The 17,105-nt window shown below is 42.8% G+C and overlaps 1 protein-coding gene across 1 annotated transcript; it reads left to right on the forward strand.

Moving 5' to 3' along the window:
- Nucleotides 1-271: 271 nt before the first annotated feature.
- Nucleotides 272-16,220, forward strand: eci1 (enoyl-CoA delta isomerase 1). The gene is made up of 7 exons (XM_079746954.1): nt 272-401; nt 1,686-1,802; nt 5,816-5,943; nt 7,451-7,597; nt 13,850-13,971; nt 14,645-14,823; nt 15,932-16,220. The coding sequence occupies exons 1-7, from the start codon at nt 359-361 to the stop codon at nt 16,096-16,098; spliced, it is 903 nt and encodes a 300-aa protein (XP_079603080.1). The 5' UTR covers nt 272-358; the 3' UTR covers nt 16,099-16,220.
- Nucleotides 16,221-17,105: the final 885 nt, after the last annotated feature.

A 17,105-nucleotide genomic window follows, 5' to 3' on the forward strand; every position in this document is an offset into this window, starting at 1 on the left:
TATTATTATATATTATTAAATGATCATATATTATTATTATTCTTCTTATTATTATTATCATATATATTATACATATATTATATATATATATTATTATATTCTGTATTATTCTGTATATATATATATATATATAGATATATATGAGCTGTTTAACGGCCGTTATTATTATATATATATATATATATATATATATATATATATATATACCCTGAGCTTTTATCGCTCAGGGTCGCAGATGACGCGACGACGCGTAGAGTGGGCGGAGTTAACGCGGACCGCCTCTTCCTTGTGCGAACAGCAGAAGTCTAACCTTTTTTCTTCTATTATCTTCTATTACCAACTCAACCTTCAGGACAGCATGGCGAACGCACTGAGAAGACTCTCTAAGTGCGGCGTTGCAGGTAAACACATGTTAATAGAATATGGTTTTAACTAAGCATGACATCTTGTCACATGCATGAGAGACGACTGGATAATGTGTGCGAACTGGAACAAAGGTCATTGGTTTATTATGCAGCTCCTATCTGCAGTTATACTTGGTTATATATATATATATATATATATATATATATATATATATATATATATATATATATATATATATATATATATATATATATATATATATATAACACACAGGTGCTCATGATCCTGCAGTCCTACGAAGTGATCTAAATCATGATCCTGCAGTCCTACAAAGTGATCTAAATCATGATCCTGCAGTTTTACTATATCATCTAAATAAGTTTTGTGAAAGTTTTACAACCAACAACATATTAAGGCATACAAATACAAGTCATCTATGCATACATTGGAGTTTAATTTAAAGCTAAAACAACGAGACAACATTGTCAACATATCAAAGCAGATAAACCATTACGATTATGCAATATATGGAACAAACCGTAGCAGAAATCGTTACAAGTCGAAGAGCCTTGTTATTAAAGCATAAAGTATGTATATAGAGTCCATAGAAGTGCAGGGTTATTTAGAGTTTTTTAAAGTCACTACGTCATTGAGGACCAAAACCGACTTCTGTTTTAGATGCATAATAAAGTTTCAAGTTGATGGCTTTTCTTTATTTATTAGAATAAAATATAGATTCAGATTTAGAGTTTATTTTATGCATCTTTTTGTATAAATAGGCCTACACAAGAATAAATTCGTAGGCTTGGTTCCTCAACAGTCACATTGCAGCAAAAATACAAGATAAGGTAAATAGAGATAAAGATAAGTAAAAAAAATAAAAAAAAAAGTATTTAAAAGTAGCAGTAACAATAGATCACATTAATAAATAATAATAATACAAATACAATAAAATATAAAGTAAGCAATAATAGTTGGAAAACTAAAGCAGTGGTACTAAAAGTAGTGAGGCGTAGTTAAGTGTAAAGTAGTGGTGCCAGCCACCATTGATCGTATAGTGGAACAATGCTGTGCACATTCCAGAAAAATAAAAAACAGTTGCCTGTGGTCTACTATTAGACTACTAATTTTATATTAAAATAGAATATAAGTTAGACTATTCTAGTCCTTACAACTAAAAAACGATTGAATTTTCTAGTGTAATCATTTTGTTACTACTTTAAGAAAACATGCATTCTTTTCAATGAATCATTGCTACCTACTCAAGTATGTCACACGATAAGAAATAATGAACTGATCCATTCCTTTCTTTTTCAAAGGGTTCCTGCCTCAGGTTTTCTCAAGACATGGACCTCGAACCCTCCCACACTTGGTTTGTCAGGAGAGGAACAACAACACTTCCTCCAAGATTGAAGTAGTTCTTGACCAAAGCACAGGTATTTTTGTGTGTCTTCTGTTAAAGTCATAATATGTACGATTTCTGCGTTAAATATCAAAAAACGACTAGACCTATTCTAAATATTTAATTTTCTTGTGTACCACATTATCCCTAATGTTTCCATGCCTTGCCCTCGGAGTGGTTTAGAACAGCAGCATCTGACCAATCACTTAAGAGGTGCCCGCCGTTTAGGGTTAGCTAACCCCTTCATCTTGTGTTATTCTTTAAACTGGGTTAGGGTTAGGGTTAGCTAACCCCTTGACTTTGTGTTATTCATTAAAGTGGGTTAGGGTTAGCGAACCCCTTCATCTTGTGTTATTCATTAAAGTGGGTTAGGGTTAGCTTACCCCTTGACCTTGTGTTATTCATTAAAGTAGGTTAGGGTTAGCTAACCCCTTCACCTTGTGTTATTCATTAAAGTGAGTTAGGGTTAGCTAACCCCTTCATCTTGTGCTATTATTTAAAATGGGTTAGGGTTAGCTACCCCCTTCACCTTGTGTTATTCATTAAATTGGGTTAGGGTTAGCTAACCCCTTCATCTTGTGTTACTCATTAAAGTGGGCTAGGGTTAGCTAAACTCTTCATCTTGTGTTATTCATTAAAGTGGATTAGGGTTTGCAATGTTTTTCTTGGAAAGAGGGGTCGAATCCAAAGGAATAGCTTTAACGAGACTTTATTTGTATAAAGTATTTTCGGTATGGTAAACTGATGCTCTGAAGTAAAGAGAGATTGGAGATGTGCCTTAGCACGTGCGAGAGTGTTCTCCTAGCTGATCCTAACCACAAACCCACGTATGGTAATCGCTGCCGGGAGAGTTCTAAAGGTTTCGTGGCCAGGTGGTCTTCTTTATGGGCTCAGCGAGGACCGGAAGACTCGGAGAGAAACCGGTGTGACGTAATCCTCGGTTTTCCCCGCCTGGTCTGTGATGCTGCCCTCTGTGGCTAAAGTATCTATTGTAGCCTTCAGTAATGTCCTGCTTTCCCTTGTGGCTATGTGTAGTATTTACGGCTTATATATTTGGTCCTACCCCCTATTGGTTAAGTGAGGGAAATACAGCTTGTGTTCCTAAAATACGTAACAGGTTAGCTAACCCCTTTGTCTTGTGTTACTCATTAAACAGGGTTAGGGTTAGATAACCCCTTCATCTTGTGTTATTCTTTAAAGTGGGTTAGGGTTAGCATCTTGTGTTATTCATTAAAGTGGGCTAGGGCTAGCTAATCCCTTCACCTTGTGTTATTCATTAAAGTGGATTAGGGTTAGCTAGCTAACCACTTCACCTTGTGTTATTCATTAAAGAGGATTAGGGTTAGCTAACCCCTTCATCTTGTGTTATTCTTTAAACTGGGTTAGGGTTAGCTAACCCCTTGACTTTGTGTTATTCATTAAAGTGGGTTAGGGTTAGCTAACCCCTTCATCTTGTGTTATTATTTAAAGTGGCTTAGGCTTAGCTAACCCCTTCACCTTGTGTTATTCATTAAATTGGGTTAGGGTTACCTAACCCCTTCATCTCGTGTTATTCATTAAATTGGGTTAGGGTTAGCTAACCCCTTTGTCTTGTGTTACTCATTAAACAGGGTTAGGGTTAGCTAACCCCTTCATCTTGTGTTAGTCTTTAAAGTGGGTTAGGGTTAGCATCGTGTGTTATTAATTAAAGTGGGTAAGGGTTAGCTAATCTCTTCACCTTGTGTTATTCATTACAGTGGTTTAGGGTTAGCTAGCTAACCCCTTCACCTTGTGCTATTCATTAAAGAGGGTTAGGGTTAGCTAATTTTTTCAGCTTGTGTTATTTATTAAAGTGGGTTAGGGTTAGCTAACCCCTTCACCTTGTGTTATTCATTAAAGTGGGTTAGAGTTAGCTAACCCCTTCATCTAGTGTCATTAATTAAAGTGGGATTAGGGTTAGCTAACCCCTTCATCTTGTGTTATTCATTAAAGTGGGTTAGGGTTAGCTAACCCCTTCACCTTGTGTTATTCATTAAATTGGGTTAGGGTTAGCTAACCCCTTCATCTTGTGTTACTCATTAAAGTGGGTTAGGGTTAGCTAAGCTCTTCATCTTGTGTTATTCATTAAAGTGGGTTAGGGTTAGCTAACCCCTTTGTCTTGTGCGACTCATTAAACAGGGTTAGGGTTAGTTAACCCCTTCATCTTGTGTTACTCATTAAAGTGGGTTAGGGTTAGCTAAGCTCTTCATCTTGTGTTATTTATTAAAGTGGGTTAGGGTTAGCTAACCCCTTTTTATCTTGTGTTATTCATTGAAGTGGGTTAGGGTTAGCATCTTGTGTTATTCATTAAAGTGGGCTAGGGTTAGTTAACCCCTTCATCTTGTGTTACTCATTAAAGTGGGTTAGGGTTAGCTAAGCTCTTCATCTTGTGTTATTTATTAAAGTGGGTTAGGGTTAGCTAACCCCTTTTATCTTGTGTTATTCATTAAATTGGGTTAGGGTTACCTAACCCCTTCATCTCGTGTTATTCATTAAATTGGGTTAGGGTTTGCTAACCCCTTTGTCTTGTGTTACTCATTAAACAGGGTTAGGGTTAGCTAATCTCTTCACCTTGTGTTATTCATTAAAGTGGTTTAGGGTTAGCTAGCTAACCCCTTCACCTTGTGCTATTCATTAAAGAGGGTTAGGGTTAGCTAATTTTTTCAGCTTGTGTTATTTATTAAAGTGGGTTAGGGTTAGCTAACCCCTTCACCTTGTGTTATTCATTAAAGTGGGTTAGGGTTAGCTTGCTAACCACTTCACCTTGTGTTATTCATTAAAGAGGATTAGGATTAGCTAACCCCTTCACCTTGTGTTATTCTTTAAACTGGGTTAGGGTTAGCTAACCCCTTGACTTTGTGTTATTCATTAAAGTGGGTTAGGGTTAGCTAACCCCTTCATCTTGTGTTATTATTTAAAGTGGCTTAGGCTTAGCTAACCCCTTCACCTTGTGTTATTCATTAAATTGGGTTAGGGTTACCTAACCCCTTCATCTCGTGTTATTCATTAAATTGGGTTAAGGTTAGCTAACCCCTTTGTCTTGTGTTACTCATTAAACAGGGTTACGGTTAGCTAACCCCTTCATCTTGTGTTAGTCTTTAAAGTGGGTTAGGGTTAGCATCGTGTGTTATTAATTAAAGTGGGTTAGGGTTAGCTAATCTCTTCACCTTGTGTTATTCATTAAAGTGGTTTAGGGTTAGCTAGCTAACCCCTTCACCTTGTGCTATTCATTAAAGAGGGTTAGGGTTAGCTAATTTTTTCAGCTTGTGTTATTTATTAAAGTGTGTTAGGGTTAGCTAACCCCTTCACCTTGTGTTATTCATTAAAGTGGGTTAGGGTTAGCTAACCCCTTCATCTAGTGTTATTAATTAAAGTGGGATTAGGGTTAGCTAACCCCTTCATCTTGTGTTATTCATTAAAGTGGGTTAGGGTTAGCTAACCCCTTTGTCTTGTGCGACTCATTAAACAGGGTTAGGGTTAGTTAACCCCTTCATCTTGTGTTACTCATTAAAGTGGGTTAGGGTTAGCTAAGCTCTTCATCTTGTGTTATTTATTAAAGTGGGTTAGGGTTAGCTAACCCCTTTTATCTTGTGTTATTCTTTGAAGTGGGTTAGGGTTAGCATCTTGTGTTATTCATTAAAGTGGGCTAGGGTTAGCTAATCCCTTCATCCTGTGTTATTTATTAAAGTGGGTTAGGGTTAGCTTACCCCTTCACCTTGTGTTATTCATTAAAGTGCGTTAGGGTTAGCTAACCCCTTCACCTTGTGTTGTTCATTAAAGTAGGTTAGGGTTAGCTAAGCCCTTCACCTTGTGTTATTCATTAAAGTGAGTTAGGGTTAGCTAAGCCCTTCATCTTGTGTTATTCATTAAAGTGACTTAGGGTTAGCTAACCCCTTCACCTTGTGTTATTCATTAAAGTGGGTTAGGCTTAGCTAACCCCTTCACCTTGTGTTATTCTTTAAAGTGGATTAGGGTAAGGTAACCCCTGCACCTTGTGTTATTCATTAAAGTGGGTGTGGCCTCTTGTAGGAGTAGCAGTTATGTGGATGCAGAGCCCACCTGTCAACAGCCTGAACCTGGATCTTTTGACAGAGTTCACCACAACACTGGAGAAGCTTGAGATGGATAAGAGCTGTCGTGGAGTTATCATCACCTCAGTAGGTCCCCACGCTTTAAAGACAGGAAACACTTGTTCAACCTTACTGTCTAGTTGGGTTGTACCATGCTAGCAACTGTTGTTTTGATATTCCCCACATCCATCCATGTGTAGTGTCGGCTTAGTTCAGGTAAAGCGGGTAAGTCGTAAACAGAAGGATGCTCGCTAGCTGAGTGTCGAGGTGTCCCTGAGCAAGGCACCTCACACTAACTGCTGCCAACAAGATGGCTGTAGCCTTGCATGGTTGTTTCCGCCGTCGCTGTGTAAATGGTTGTAAGTCGCTTTTGATAAAAGTGTCTGGTAAATGTGTTGGGCAAATTATTTTTTATACAAATTATATAGGAATATAAAAATTAGTGCTGTCAGTTTAATGTGTTATTAACGGCGTTAACGCGAACCAATTTTAACGACGTGAATTTTTTTATCGCTCGATTAACGCTCTTTTGGCTTGGCAAATGTTGTCATTTTTTCAAATCAGCTGTCTAGCAGCAACTAGTCACGTTAGAAAAACTACAACACCATACCGGATCTAGCTACACCGGAAACAAAACAACAAGCACGCCGCACAAACTTGTTGGGGCAAGCAAGGAAACGGAGTGGATGGAAAACTCCTTAAAAGTGTGTGTGTGTTTGTGTGTCTCTGTGATTGAGCCTGCACGAGAGTTCAATGCTGTTACGTCTTTCTGACCAATTGCAGTTCAAGGCCCTCCTGGGCTGTACCACTTCAGGAGGGGCCGCTCAGTTACTCGCCTCTAGACAAAATCAACTTGGTTGCGACCTTGACAGTGTGTGAGTGTTGCGTCTGTTAAGTGAGTGAGAGGTTGCTTTTCTTAACACAATACTTTTATCCCGCAGTAATCAGACCGACAGCCCCGAAACGTTAACGGCTCACCGGAAATTCTCCCGACTCTCCCGATTACCACTCCGCCACCGTGTGTGTGTGTAGGCGTTATTCGATAGCCTGGTAATGTGTATAGGCCTACGTGCGGTAGGAATATTCATACTGGTTTAAATAATAAATGTTATAGTATTCCCCATCTTTGCTGAGCAAGAGTTTTGTTCGGAAGTTCAGTGATTGAAACAAATAAAAGCCTGGGCTATTGAAGTTTTACAGTAGGCCTACCACTATCATGCACCTACCCGATGTCAAGTGGACCGGGTTGAATTCACTGCAGGTCTCTCTTCTTACTGTCCTTCTCAACACTCTCTGATCTCATTAAAAGGCTAGCAGCACGAAATCAAGGGATATTTAGAATATAAATAAATGTGCGATTAATCGCGAGTTACCTATGACATTAATGCGGTCAATCGCGATTAAATATTTTAATCGCTTGACAGCACTAATAAGAATATAAGATACGATTGTCATTTTATCTCGCCTGTCATTATATCCATGTAATTGGTGATGATGTTTCCAATGTTTTACAAATGCAATGTGTCACAACAACCAACAGACTCATACAAATCCAGCAACAGTAACACCCATATTTTTACTTGTGTCCATCTAGTCTCTCCCAAAGATTTTTTCTGCTGGGCTTGACATCCTGGAGATGTACCAAACAAGCCCGGAACACTGCGGGGAATTCTGGAAAGCGGTGCAGGAGCTGTGGCTCAAACTCTACGGCTCCAAATTAGCCACCATAGCAGCGATCAATGTGAGTGCCCGGATTTAGCCCCTAATAGAAGGAGCGCCTTTACCCTAGGAGTTGATTTAGCCCCTAATAGAAGGAGCGCCTTTACCCTAAGAGCAGATTTAGCCCCTAGTAGATGGAGCGCCTTTACCCTAGGAGTAGATTTAGCCCCTAATAGATGGAGCACCTTTACCCTAGGAGAACATTTAGCCCCTAATAGATGGAGTACCTTTGCCCTAGGAGTAGATTTAGCCCCTAATAGATGGAGCGCCTTTACCCTAGGAGTGGATTTAGCCCATAATAGATGGAGCACCTTAACCCTAGGAGCAGATTTAGCCCCTAAGAGCAGGGAGCTGCATTAATAATAATAATAATAATAATAATAATAATAATAATAATAATAATACATTTTATTTGTAGAGCAAATACATTCGAAAATCTCAAAGTGCTACAGAGTTTAAGAGCGATAAAAGGGTTGTTAGAACATATAATACATATAAAGTAAAAGAGAAATTAGCAAAAGGCTTTTTAAAAAAGATAAGTCTTAGGGTTTAGTTTAAAAACAGCTGTAGTCTGTGGGGCCTTCAGGTGGTCAGCGAGGGCGTTCCATAGTCCTGGAGCAGCAGCGGAGAAAGCCTGATCGCCTATGGTGCGGAGCTTGGTCTTAGGTGGTCTGAGGGTGTGTGCGAAGGGTGCGTGAGGTGGTCTGCGGGGTGAGGAGCTCCTGGAGGCAGGGGGGGGCATGTCCGTGGATGCACTGGTGGGTGAGGAGGGGGACCTTGTATTCAATTCTGAATGTGACAGTGTGCATTAACCCTACTCTTACCTTGCTCTCTCCACGCTAACCTTACTAACCACTAGAAAAAAAAAATAATAATAATAATAATCGATTCTTCGATGCATCGCGATTCTCTCTAGAACGATTCTGTCTCGATGCAGATAAATTAATAATCGGAATTGAAGAAAAAGAAAAGTTTTATTTATTTATTTTTCTCCTGCTGCAACATTCTGTTCGCAAGAGAGGGATCATTTTAGTAATTTTAAAATTATTTAATTTATCTTCAGTGTGTATTGGCCAATCTGATTTGTCTTGACACGATTGCAATTCAGCCTACGCATAGCATGCACGCAAACTCACAACCAGACACAAGAACTCCTTCTAATTCAGGAATAGCTTTTTCTTTCATTACAGAAAAGAAAGATTAGAAAGAAAAGAAAACTGAAACCTATTTTTTACATACTTCCATATTGTGTTGTAATGCAAGCTGCATTGATTATTGCATTGTTCATAGAAAGTCATATTTGTGACAAAAGCTTTTTCGCCAATAAAATATTAGATAAGTTTAATTAATCTGTTGATGTCTTTAATGATCATCACAAAAGTAAGAAGTGATTAGCAAACTCTGAGTAGAAAACTCAGATGTATATATATATTTTTGAAAATCACGCATGGAAATGTGCGTGAAAAAATTGTTGCATCGATAATCATTTTGGAATCGAATCTTTGACCTCATAATCGGAATCGAATCGTGAGGTGCCAAGAGATTCCCACCCCCACTAAGCCCGTTCTGGGATTTGCTGTGAGGCAGTTGTGATTGTTTGGTGTAATTTAACTCTATTCGCCCAGACCATTCAATAGAGGGGTCAGATTCTTATTCATTATTATTATTTATTTGTCAGGGACAATGCAGTGCACATTATTACATAAACAATTAGCAGTCAATTCCATAACAATGTGGATGTAGATATGTTGCATAGAAGGTTTCTAGCCAGTTGGCTAATTTGCAACCCCAGTCACTGGTCAGGCCTTTCTAAAAAAGATCATCCTAATATTATTTCTAAAATAACTACAAAGTGTGAGTTACACAGTCACAAGTTACCACATTACATGAGCAGCGCAATGTATGCATGTATGCATAAACTTAAAGACATTAAGAACATCACAAAACAGTACATCACGTAACAACACAAACCCAACACATTCGCTCGCACCCGCTGACCTACACCCACCCTGACAGTGAGGGTCCTACACCCACCCTGACAGTGAGGGTCCTACACCCAGCCTGACAGTGAGGGGCCTACACCCACCCTGACAGTGAGGGGCCTACACCCAGCCTGACAGTGAGGGGCCTACACCCACCCTGACAGTGAGGGGCCTACACCCACCCTGACAGTGAGGGTCCTACACCCACCCTGACAGTGAGGGTCCTACACCCACCCTGACAGTGAGGGTCCTACACCCAGCCTGACAGTGAGGGGCCTACACCCACCCTGACAGTGAGGGGCCTACACCCACCCTGACAGTGAGGGTCCTACACCCAGCCTGACAGTGAGGGGCCTACACCCAGCCTGACAGTGAGGGGCCTACACCCAGCCTGACAGTGAGGGGCCTACACCCAGCCTGACAGTGAGGGTCCTACACCCAGCCTGACAGTGAGGGGCCTACACCCAGCCTGACAGTGAGGGGCCTACACCCACCCTGACAGTGAGGGGCTTACACCCACCCTGACAGTGAGGGGCCTACACCCACCCTGACAGTGAGGGGCCTACACCCAGCCTGACAGTGAGGGGCCTACACCCACCCTGACAGTGAGGGGCCTACACCCAGCCTGACAGTGAGGGGCGTGGGCCTGGGCCGCGTTTAGCTCCCGGGGTCTGGGAGCCATGTGCGAACAGCCAGGCATCTGGCACAGACAATACATTATAACAAGGACAACAGAGTGTGTGTATGTGTACGTGCAATCTGCTCCTTTATTTATGGTCTGGACTCAGTGGTTAAATGTTAGATTTTCTTTCAGCCAGTATTTCACCTTTCTATTAAATGTTTTCAGTTCAGTTTGTGTTTTTATTTCCATTGGTAAATCATTCAATAAATAGGTCCCTATCACTGAAAAACACAACTGGCCGAAAGTTGTTTTGCACCCCTCTGCCATAGACTGGCGAAGTCACGCCCCTTCCGTTAGAGTTTATGGGACCTATGAGATCGAAAAATATGAATGCGTTTCAATGGAGAGAAAGTAATTATTTTCTGTTCCCAGTCTTTATATGCCCCGGATTACACATATGTTGTTTGTGGATTTAAATTATAATTATAATTATATAAATAGAGACGCCGAGATCGTTTATTGGCCTGTGGCATGTGCCACCGCGACGACTAACATACCATGGCATATGCCGTTCAGGAACGGCATTTGCCATTCAGGAACGGCATATGCCGTTTAGGATCGGTAACTGCCGTTCAGGTGGAACGGCATGCCGTTTAGGAACGGTAACTACCGTTCAGGTGGAACGGCATTTGCCGTTTAGGAACGGCACATGCCGTTTAGGAACGGTGACTGCCGTTCAAGTGGAACGGCATATGCCGTCCAGGAACGGCATATGCCGTTCTGGAACGGTAAATGCCGTTCGGGTGGAACGGCATATGCCGTTCAGGATACCACTGGATCATGTCGGTATAGAAAGGTTTATGACACTGGATCAGTGTTAAATGATAGGAACCTGTAGGCCTACTTCAATTTTTGGGTTAAACACCAATAAGAACAAATGCAAAACTTAATATTTGGCCTATTGAATAGTTATGAGTTGAAGCAGTCATACAGTAGGCTATATAGGCTACGCTACTAGGACACCTTGATAAAACACGAGTGGAAAAATGGATGACTGTCTAGCCATAGGCTACAGTTCCACCCCATGGTAGATATAGGGACCTGCCTCTAGTCATAGACTATAGCTCTAAATCTCTGTTATCGATTAGTCAGACCTGTTTAGGTGGCTAGGCTAACTACCGTCACCGGAGCAAGTCCGGCTGTTTTCAAAAGCATCTGTCATTTCAAAAGCAACAACAAACAGATCGCACATATACTAACAGAACGGACACGAGAAACGTATAAATCCCTTTATTTACGGTGTTATGTTGTGATATAGTGTCGATAAAGACCAAATATGTATAGCTTTACATTTACGGCAATACTTGTCTTGAAATGATACGGAGGAGGCGGGGCGTGCTGGTGTCATATAGCATTGTTGGGAACGGCACTTACCGTTCCAGAACGGCATATGCCGTTCCACCTGAACGGCAGTTACCGATCCTAAACGGCATGTGCCGTTCCTGAATGGCATATGCCGTTCCTGAACGGCATATTATGTCAGTGGTCGCGGTGGCACATGCCACTGGCCAATAAACGATCTCGGCCCTACTGGGATTTTGACCGTATATTGTTCAATTGTTCAGTTAAAGGCTGTAGAGAAAACACAATGAGAAAGACTACATGTCTCGTATGTGACGTCACGCTCCCTGCGACTGGCGTGGACAAGACCGACAATCTCCCCATCGGCATAACTGAAACTCTCCAGTGGAGCAGAGGGATCGCCATGTCTGTACCGGAGTTCCAAGTGCGGGTGGTGACTAGTGTTGACTCGTTCGCGAACGAATCAGTTCGAATGAACGAATCGTTAAGACGAACAAACTGAACTGGTTCCTCTCTCTCGTTTGTCTCGTTCGCCTCGTTCGTTCTCAGTCGACTCCTCCCAGACCCACTAGTCGCTGAATCGCTGACAGTTCGTTCACTCACTGTGTCAGTGGTGAGGAGGGACCGACTGTGAGACGTCACGACTCACGAGAGCCAGCCAATCGTATGCTGTTCTAGGACTGAGTCTAGGACGCTCTCGTTGAATTTTAGTCAATGAGAGACAGAAATCAACAGGTTTAATGGGGAAAAAACAAATGGGCTTAGTGAGCGAGCTATCTATTATTCACATTGGCCATCTGTTGCATGGACGTATTTATAGGATGCATTGTACATATTTATAATTCGAAATTTGTCCCAGCCTTTATACCACATTTTTCACAACCTACCAGCTCTCGTTGTGAAGACTACTCACCGCGCAATTTGTTTCAATGGAAATCGCGACAGTATACTTTCAACATAAAGTGTACTTATTTATCATTTGAAATTCGTCCCAGCCTTTATACCAGAAACTCTAGAGTCTATAGTGTAGCGACCCTGGGACATTTAAAGAGTTTGTGTTATGTGTTGCATTGTATTTCGTTGTCCGTTATGCCAGTTGTTCTCTGTGTATGCATTGGATGTTCTTCTTGTCAATCAGTGTGGATGGGCGAATCATCAGGTCAGCTGGGGGAGGGCCTTGGGAGAACAGGAGGGTGGGGGCTTGCACGTTGAAGGGACTGGGTTGGGGGGTTGCCCAGGTAACCGGTTGTTGTTAGTGTGGCTTTTTGCCGTTGGTTACGGGTTTTCAGTGACCTGGTTTGTCACCGGCGAGGTCATTACAATAGCGTATAACTGCGTTGTCTGATGACAGTTTAATTTTCACAATTAACCAGCTCTCGTTTTGAAGGCAGTGTTAATTTTGGCAGCTAGATTTAGTCATTGGCTGCACAGGGTTCTGTTTATGGGAGCCTAAAACACCCGGGACATCCACCATCATTGCTAAATCAAGTCTATTATTTTGCTGATATGTCAAACATCCAATAATTAACTACACCCCCCATGCCGCTGGGTTTGGTGAAAGTTGTAATGTTGACGTATGAGAACGAGGGAGGCGCTGAGTCTGAGCCGTTCATTCCATGATTCTACCGGAAACTCGACTGAACCAGAAACTCGACTGAACGAACGAACGAACGAACTAATGAACGAGGGGCTGAGTCTGACTGACTCAGAGAACCGTGTATGATTCGATTCACCGCTACTGGAAACTCGACTGAACGAACGATCGAACGATTCGCGAACGACTCCTCTTGGCGAACTGAATGACGCAAACTGGTTCGCGGAAACGAATCAATAAATCCATCTCTAGTGGTGACGTATATCAATCGCGTCGAGAGCAGCGACGAGCTGTAGTTCACAAAGCGGCCTCACACAACACCTAACATTATCAAACTTCTTCACGAAAATGCTTAGTTTTCTTTGCATGAAAAATTATCAGTTAAATCAACAAACAACATATGTGTAATCCAGGGCATATGAAGACTTGGGCCAGAAAATAATAACTTTCTCTCCATTGGAACCCATTCATATTTTTCGATCTCATAGGTCCCATGGGCTCTACCGGAAGGGGCGTGACTTCGCCACTCTATGCGGTTGCCACCTACTGCTCCCCTTGTGGCCATTCTCCTTGTATTTGTTTTTTATGACGAAAGGACAGAGTACTGCGGGAGCTAGATTATTTAAGCATTTACAAGTCAGTTTAAGCAAAGAGAACCATATTTAGGAAACAAATTAGATGTTCATAATGAGGTGTGTGTGTGTGTGTTTCCAGGGCTCCAGCCCAGCTGGGGGCTGCCTGATCTCCATCTCCTGTGATTACCGGGTCATGGCGGATAACCCTCGCTACAGCATCGGCCTCAACGAGACGCTGCTGGGCATCGTAGCGCCTTATTGGTCGGAACATGTGATGATCGATTGACTTAGATTCTTTCTTCCACTTTTTAACCCTTTCATTTATTTTTTCATTAACGCATAGAATTCCTAAATGCAGAAGAGGTGAATTGACTCTGATATTCAAATAACATGTCAACAAGGGAAGACGCAAATGCAAATTGAACGGTTGTAAGTAAAATAATCAAAATGTCCTGTGTTCCAGCGGGAATTTGAACACTGAGATTTAATTTTTAAAAAAATCTAGGAAGGAGGGGGGTCAGTTATCCCCATGGTTACAGCCATGAGCCATGCCTACTTTGTGATACTATTTTCAATTATCTTGCCGTTATTTTTCCAAGAAATGTAGCCCTCTCTCAGACTCGGCAATCAACATCAACTGCTGCACAGAATGAGCTCCACACATCTTAGGGTTAGGGTAGCACCCCAAAGAGCTCCACACATCTTAGGGTTAGGGTAGCACCCCAAAGAGCTCCACACATCTTAGGGTTAGGGTAGCACCCCAAAGAGCTCATAAAATAAACGGTGACTGGAGCACAGTGGAACATTCAAATCATGGATTGACTCCATTGTTCTCTTACTTACAATCTATGCTGACGATCATGTAAGACATAGTTCAACTTTCAATTAAAACAAACCCTTTAATGAGGAAAGATTGCATTTGATTATCCCACAGGTTTAAAGACACCATGGCGAACACAGTGGGGCATCGGAACACAGAGCTGGCTCTAGGACTAGGCCTGCTGTACTCGGCCCCAGAGGCCCTGAAGATTGGACTGGTGGATAAACTGGTACCAGAAGACCAGGTGGTGAACACAGCCACCCAGACCATGGCCAAGTGGCTTGCCATTGATGGTATGAACTAGAGTACAGTCCTAGAGTCGTAACCCTAATCCTTCAGGGGTTAGCTTTAACCCTAACCAGTGGTACGGGCTACCACAGGTTAACGTTAACCCTAACCCTACACAGTGATATGGGCTACCACAGGTTAGCGTTAACACTAACCAGTGAAACAGGCTACCACAGGTTAGGGTTAACTCTAACCAGTGGTACGGGATACCACAGCTTAGCGTTAACCCTAACCAGTGAAACAGGCTACCACAGGTTAACGTTAACACTAACCAGTGGTACGGGCTAGCACAGGTTGGCGTTAACTCTAACCCTAACCAGTGGTACGGGCTACCACAGGTTAACGTTAACCCTAACCCTACACAGTGGTACAGGTTACCACAAGTTAGCGTTAACCCTAACCAGTGGTACGGGCTACCACAGGTTGGCGTTAACCTTAACCAGTGGTATGGGCTACCACAGGTTAACGTTAACCCTAACCCTACACAGTGGTACGGGCTACCATAGCTTAGAGTTAACCCTAACCAGTGGTACGGGCTAACACAGGTTGGTGTTAACCTTAACCCTAACCAGTGATACGGGCTACCACAGGTTGGCATTAACCCTAACCAGTGGTACGGGCTACCACAGGTTAACCTTAACCTTAACCCTACACAGTGGTACGGGCTACCACAGCTTAGAGTTAACCCTAACCAGTGGTACAGGCTAACACAGGTGGGTGTTAACCTTAACCCTAACCCTAACCAGTGATACGGGCTACCACAGGTTGGCGTTAACCCTAACCAGTGGTACGGGCTACCACAGGTTAACGTTTACCCTAACCCTACTCAATGGTACGGGCTACCACAGGTTAGGGCAAACCCTTTAGCGTTTAGCTGGTTAGTGTTAATACTAACCAGTGGTGCGGGCTACCTCAGGTTAGCACAGGTTCACCCATACAGTTAGTATGCTCCCATAAAAATGTTCCTGCTTGTTCAGATAGAGAAAACATCTCTCTGTGCATCGCAATATCTGTGTTTCCCATCTGCGATTTGAAGAGATCCTAACAGCTGTCTAAACAAGGCCTCATCACCACCTGTTAGTGATAACACATGGCACCTCCCTTTTCTTTCAGAGCACGCCAGGCAGGTGACCAAGGCGATGATGAGGAAGACCACCATTGACAAGCTGCTGTCCAACAGGGAGGTCGACGTCCACAACTTTGTGAGCTTCATCACCAAAGCCTCCGTCCAGAAGTCCCTCGGCATGTACCTGAAGATGCTGAAGAACAGAAAGGGCTAAGAGTAGAGAGCATTCAGAGACTTTGTTATCACCCCCTTTGAGCTTTACTATGTTTTACTATGTAAAATAAATACTGCATAGAAATGTGCTTGATGTCCTGCTAAGCCATCGATTAACAATAAACGAAATTCTAACTGAATGATGCATTTTGAAATCCATTTTTCCATACGTTCACGTGATTGTTCTACTAGCAGATCTCTGCCACGCACAGACTCACACACAGGAAAACACACACAAACTACACAAGTACACAATGTCCATCTCCCACCTGTATTCAGACCCCTCCCCGCTAACCCTGTAGGCAGACTCCTCCCCGTTAACCCTAACCCTAAGCCTGACTGACAGGTGACTGGAGGGTAAGCAGACTCCTCCCCGCTAACCCTGTAGGCAGACACCTCCCCGCTAACCCTAACCCTCCCCGCTAACCCTGTAGGCAGACTCCTCCCAGCTAACCCTAACCCTCCCTGCTAACCCTGTAGGCAGACACCTCCCTGCTAACCCTAAGCCTGACTGACAGGTGACTGGAGGGTAAGCAGACTCCTTCCCCCTAACCCTAACCAACTGTAGGCAGACTCCTCCCAGCTAACCCTAACCCTAAGCCTGACTGACAGGTGACTGGAGGGTAAGCAGACTCCTTCCCCCTAACCCTAACCAACTGTAGGCAGACTCCTCCCAGCTAACCCTAAGCCTGACTGACAGGTGACTGGAGGGTAAGCAGACTCCTTCCCCCTAACCCTAACCAACTGTAGGCAGACTCCTCCCAGCTAACCCTAACCCTAAGCCTGATTGACAGGTGACTGGAGGGTAAGCAGACTCCTCCCCCCTAACCCTAACCCTGTAGGCAGACTCCTCCCCGCTAACCCTAACCCTAAGCCTGACTGACAGGTGACTGGAGGGTAAGCAGACTCCTTCCCCCTAACCCTAACCAACTGTAGGCAGACTCCTCCCAGCTAACCCTAACCCTAAGCCTGACTGACAGGTGACTGGAGGGTAAGCAGACTCCTTCC

This window comes from Pollachius pollachius (genome assembly GCF_949987615.1).
Source record: "Pollachius pollachius genome assembly, chromosome: 11".
NCBI classification, from domain to species: domain Eukaryota; kingdom Metazoa; phylum Chordata; class Actinopteri; order Gadiformes; family Gadidae; genus Pollachius; species Pollachius pollachius.

Bases quoted from the DNA above. Each gene is read 5' to 3' on its own strand.
- eci1 (XM_079746954.1), top strand. From the start codon at position 359: ATGGCGAACGCACTGAGAAGACTCTCTAAGTGCGGCGTTGCAG. The intron at 13,972-14,644 runs GTCGGAACATGT...ATTATCCCACAG, and splicing joins GGCATCGTAGCGCCTTATTG to GTTTAAAGACACCATGGCGA. The intron at 14,824-15,931 runs GTATGAACTAGA...CTTTTCTTTCAG, and splicing joins CAAGTGGCTTGCCATTGATG to AGCACGCCAGGCAGGTGACC.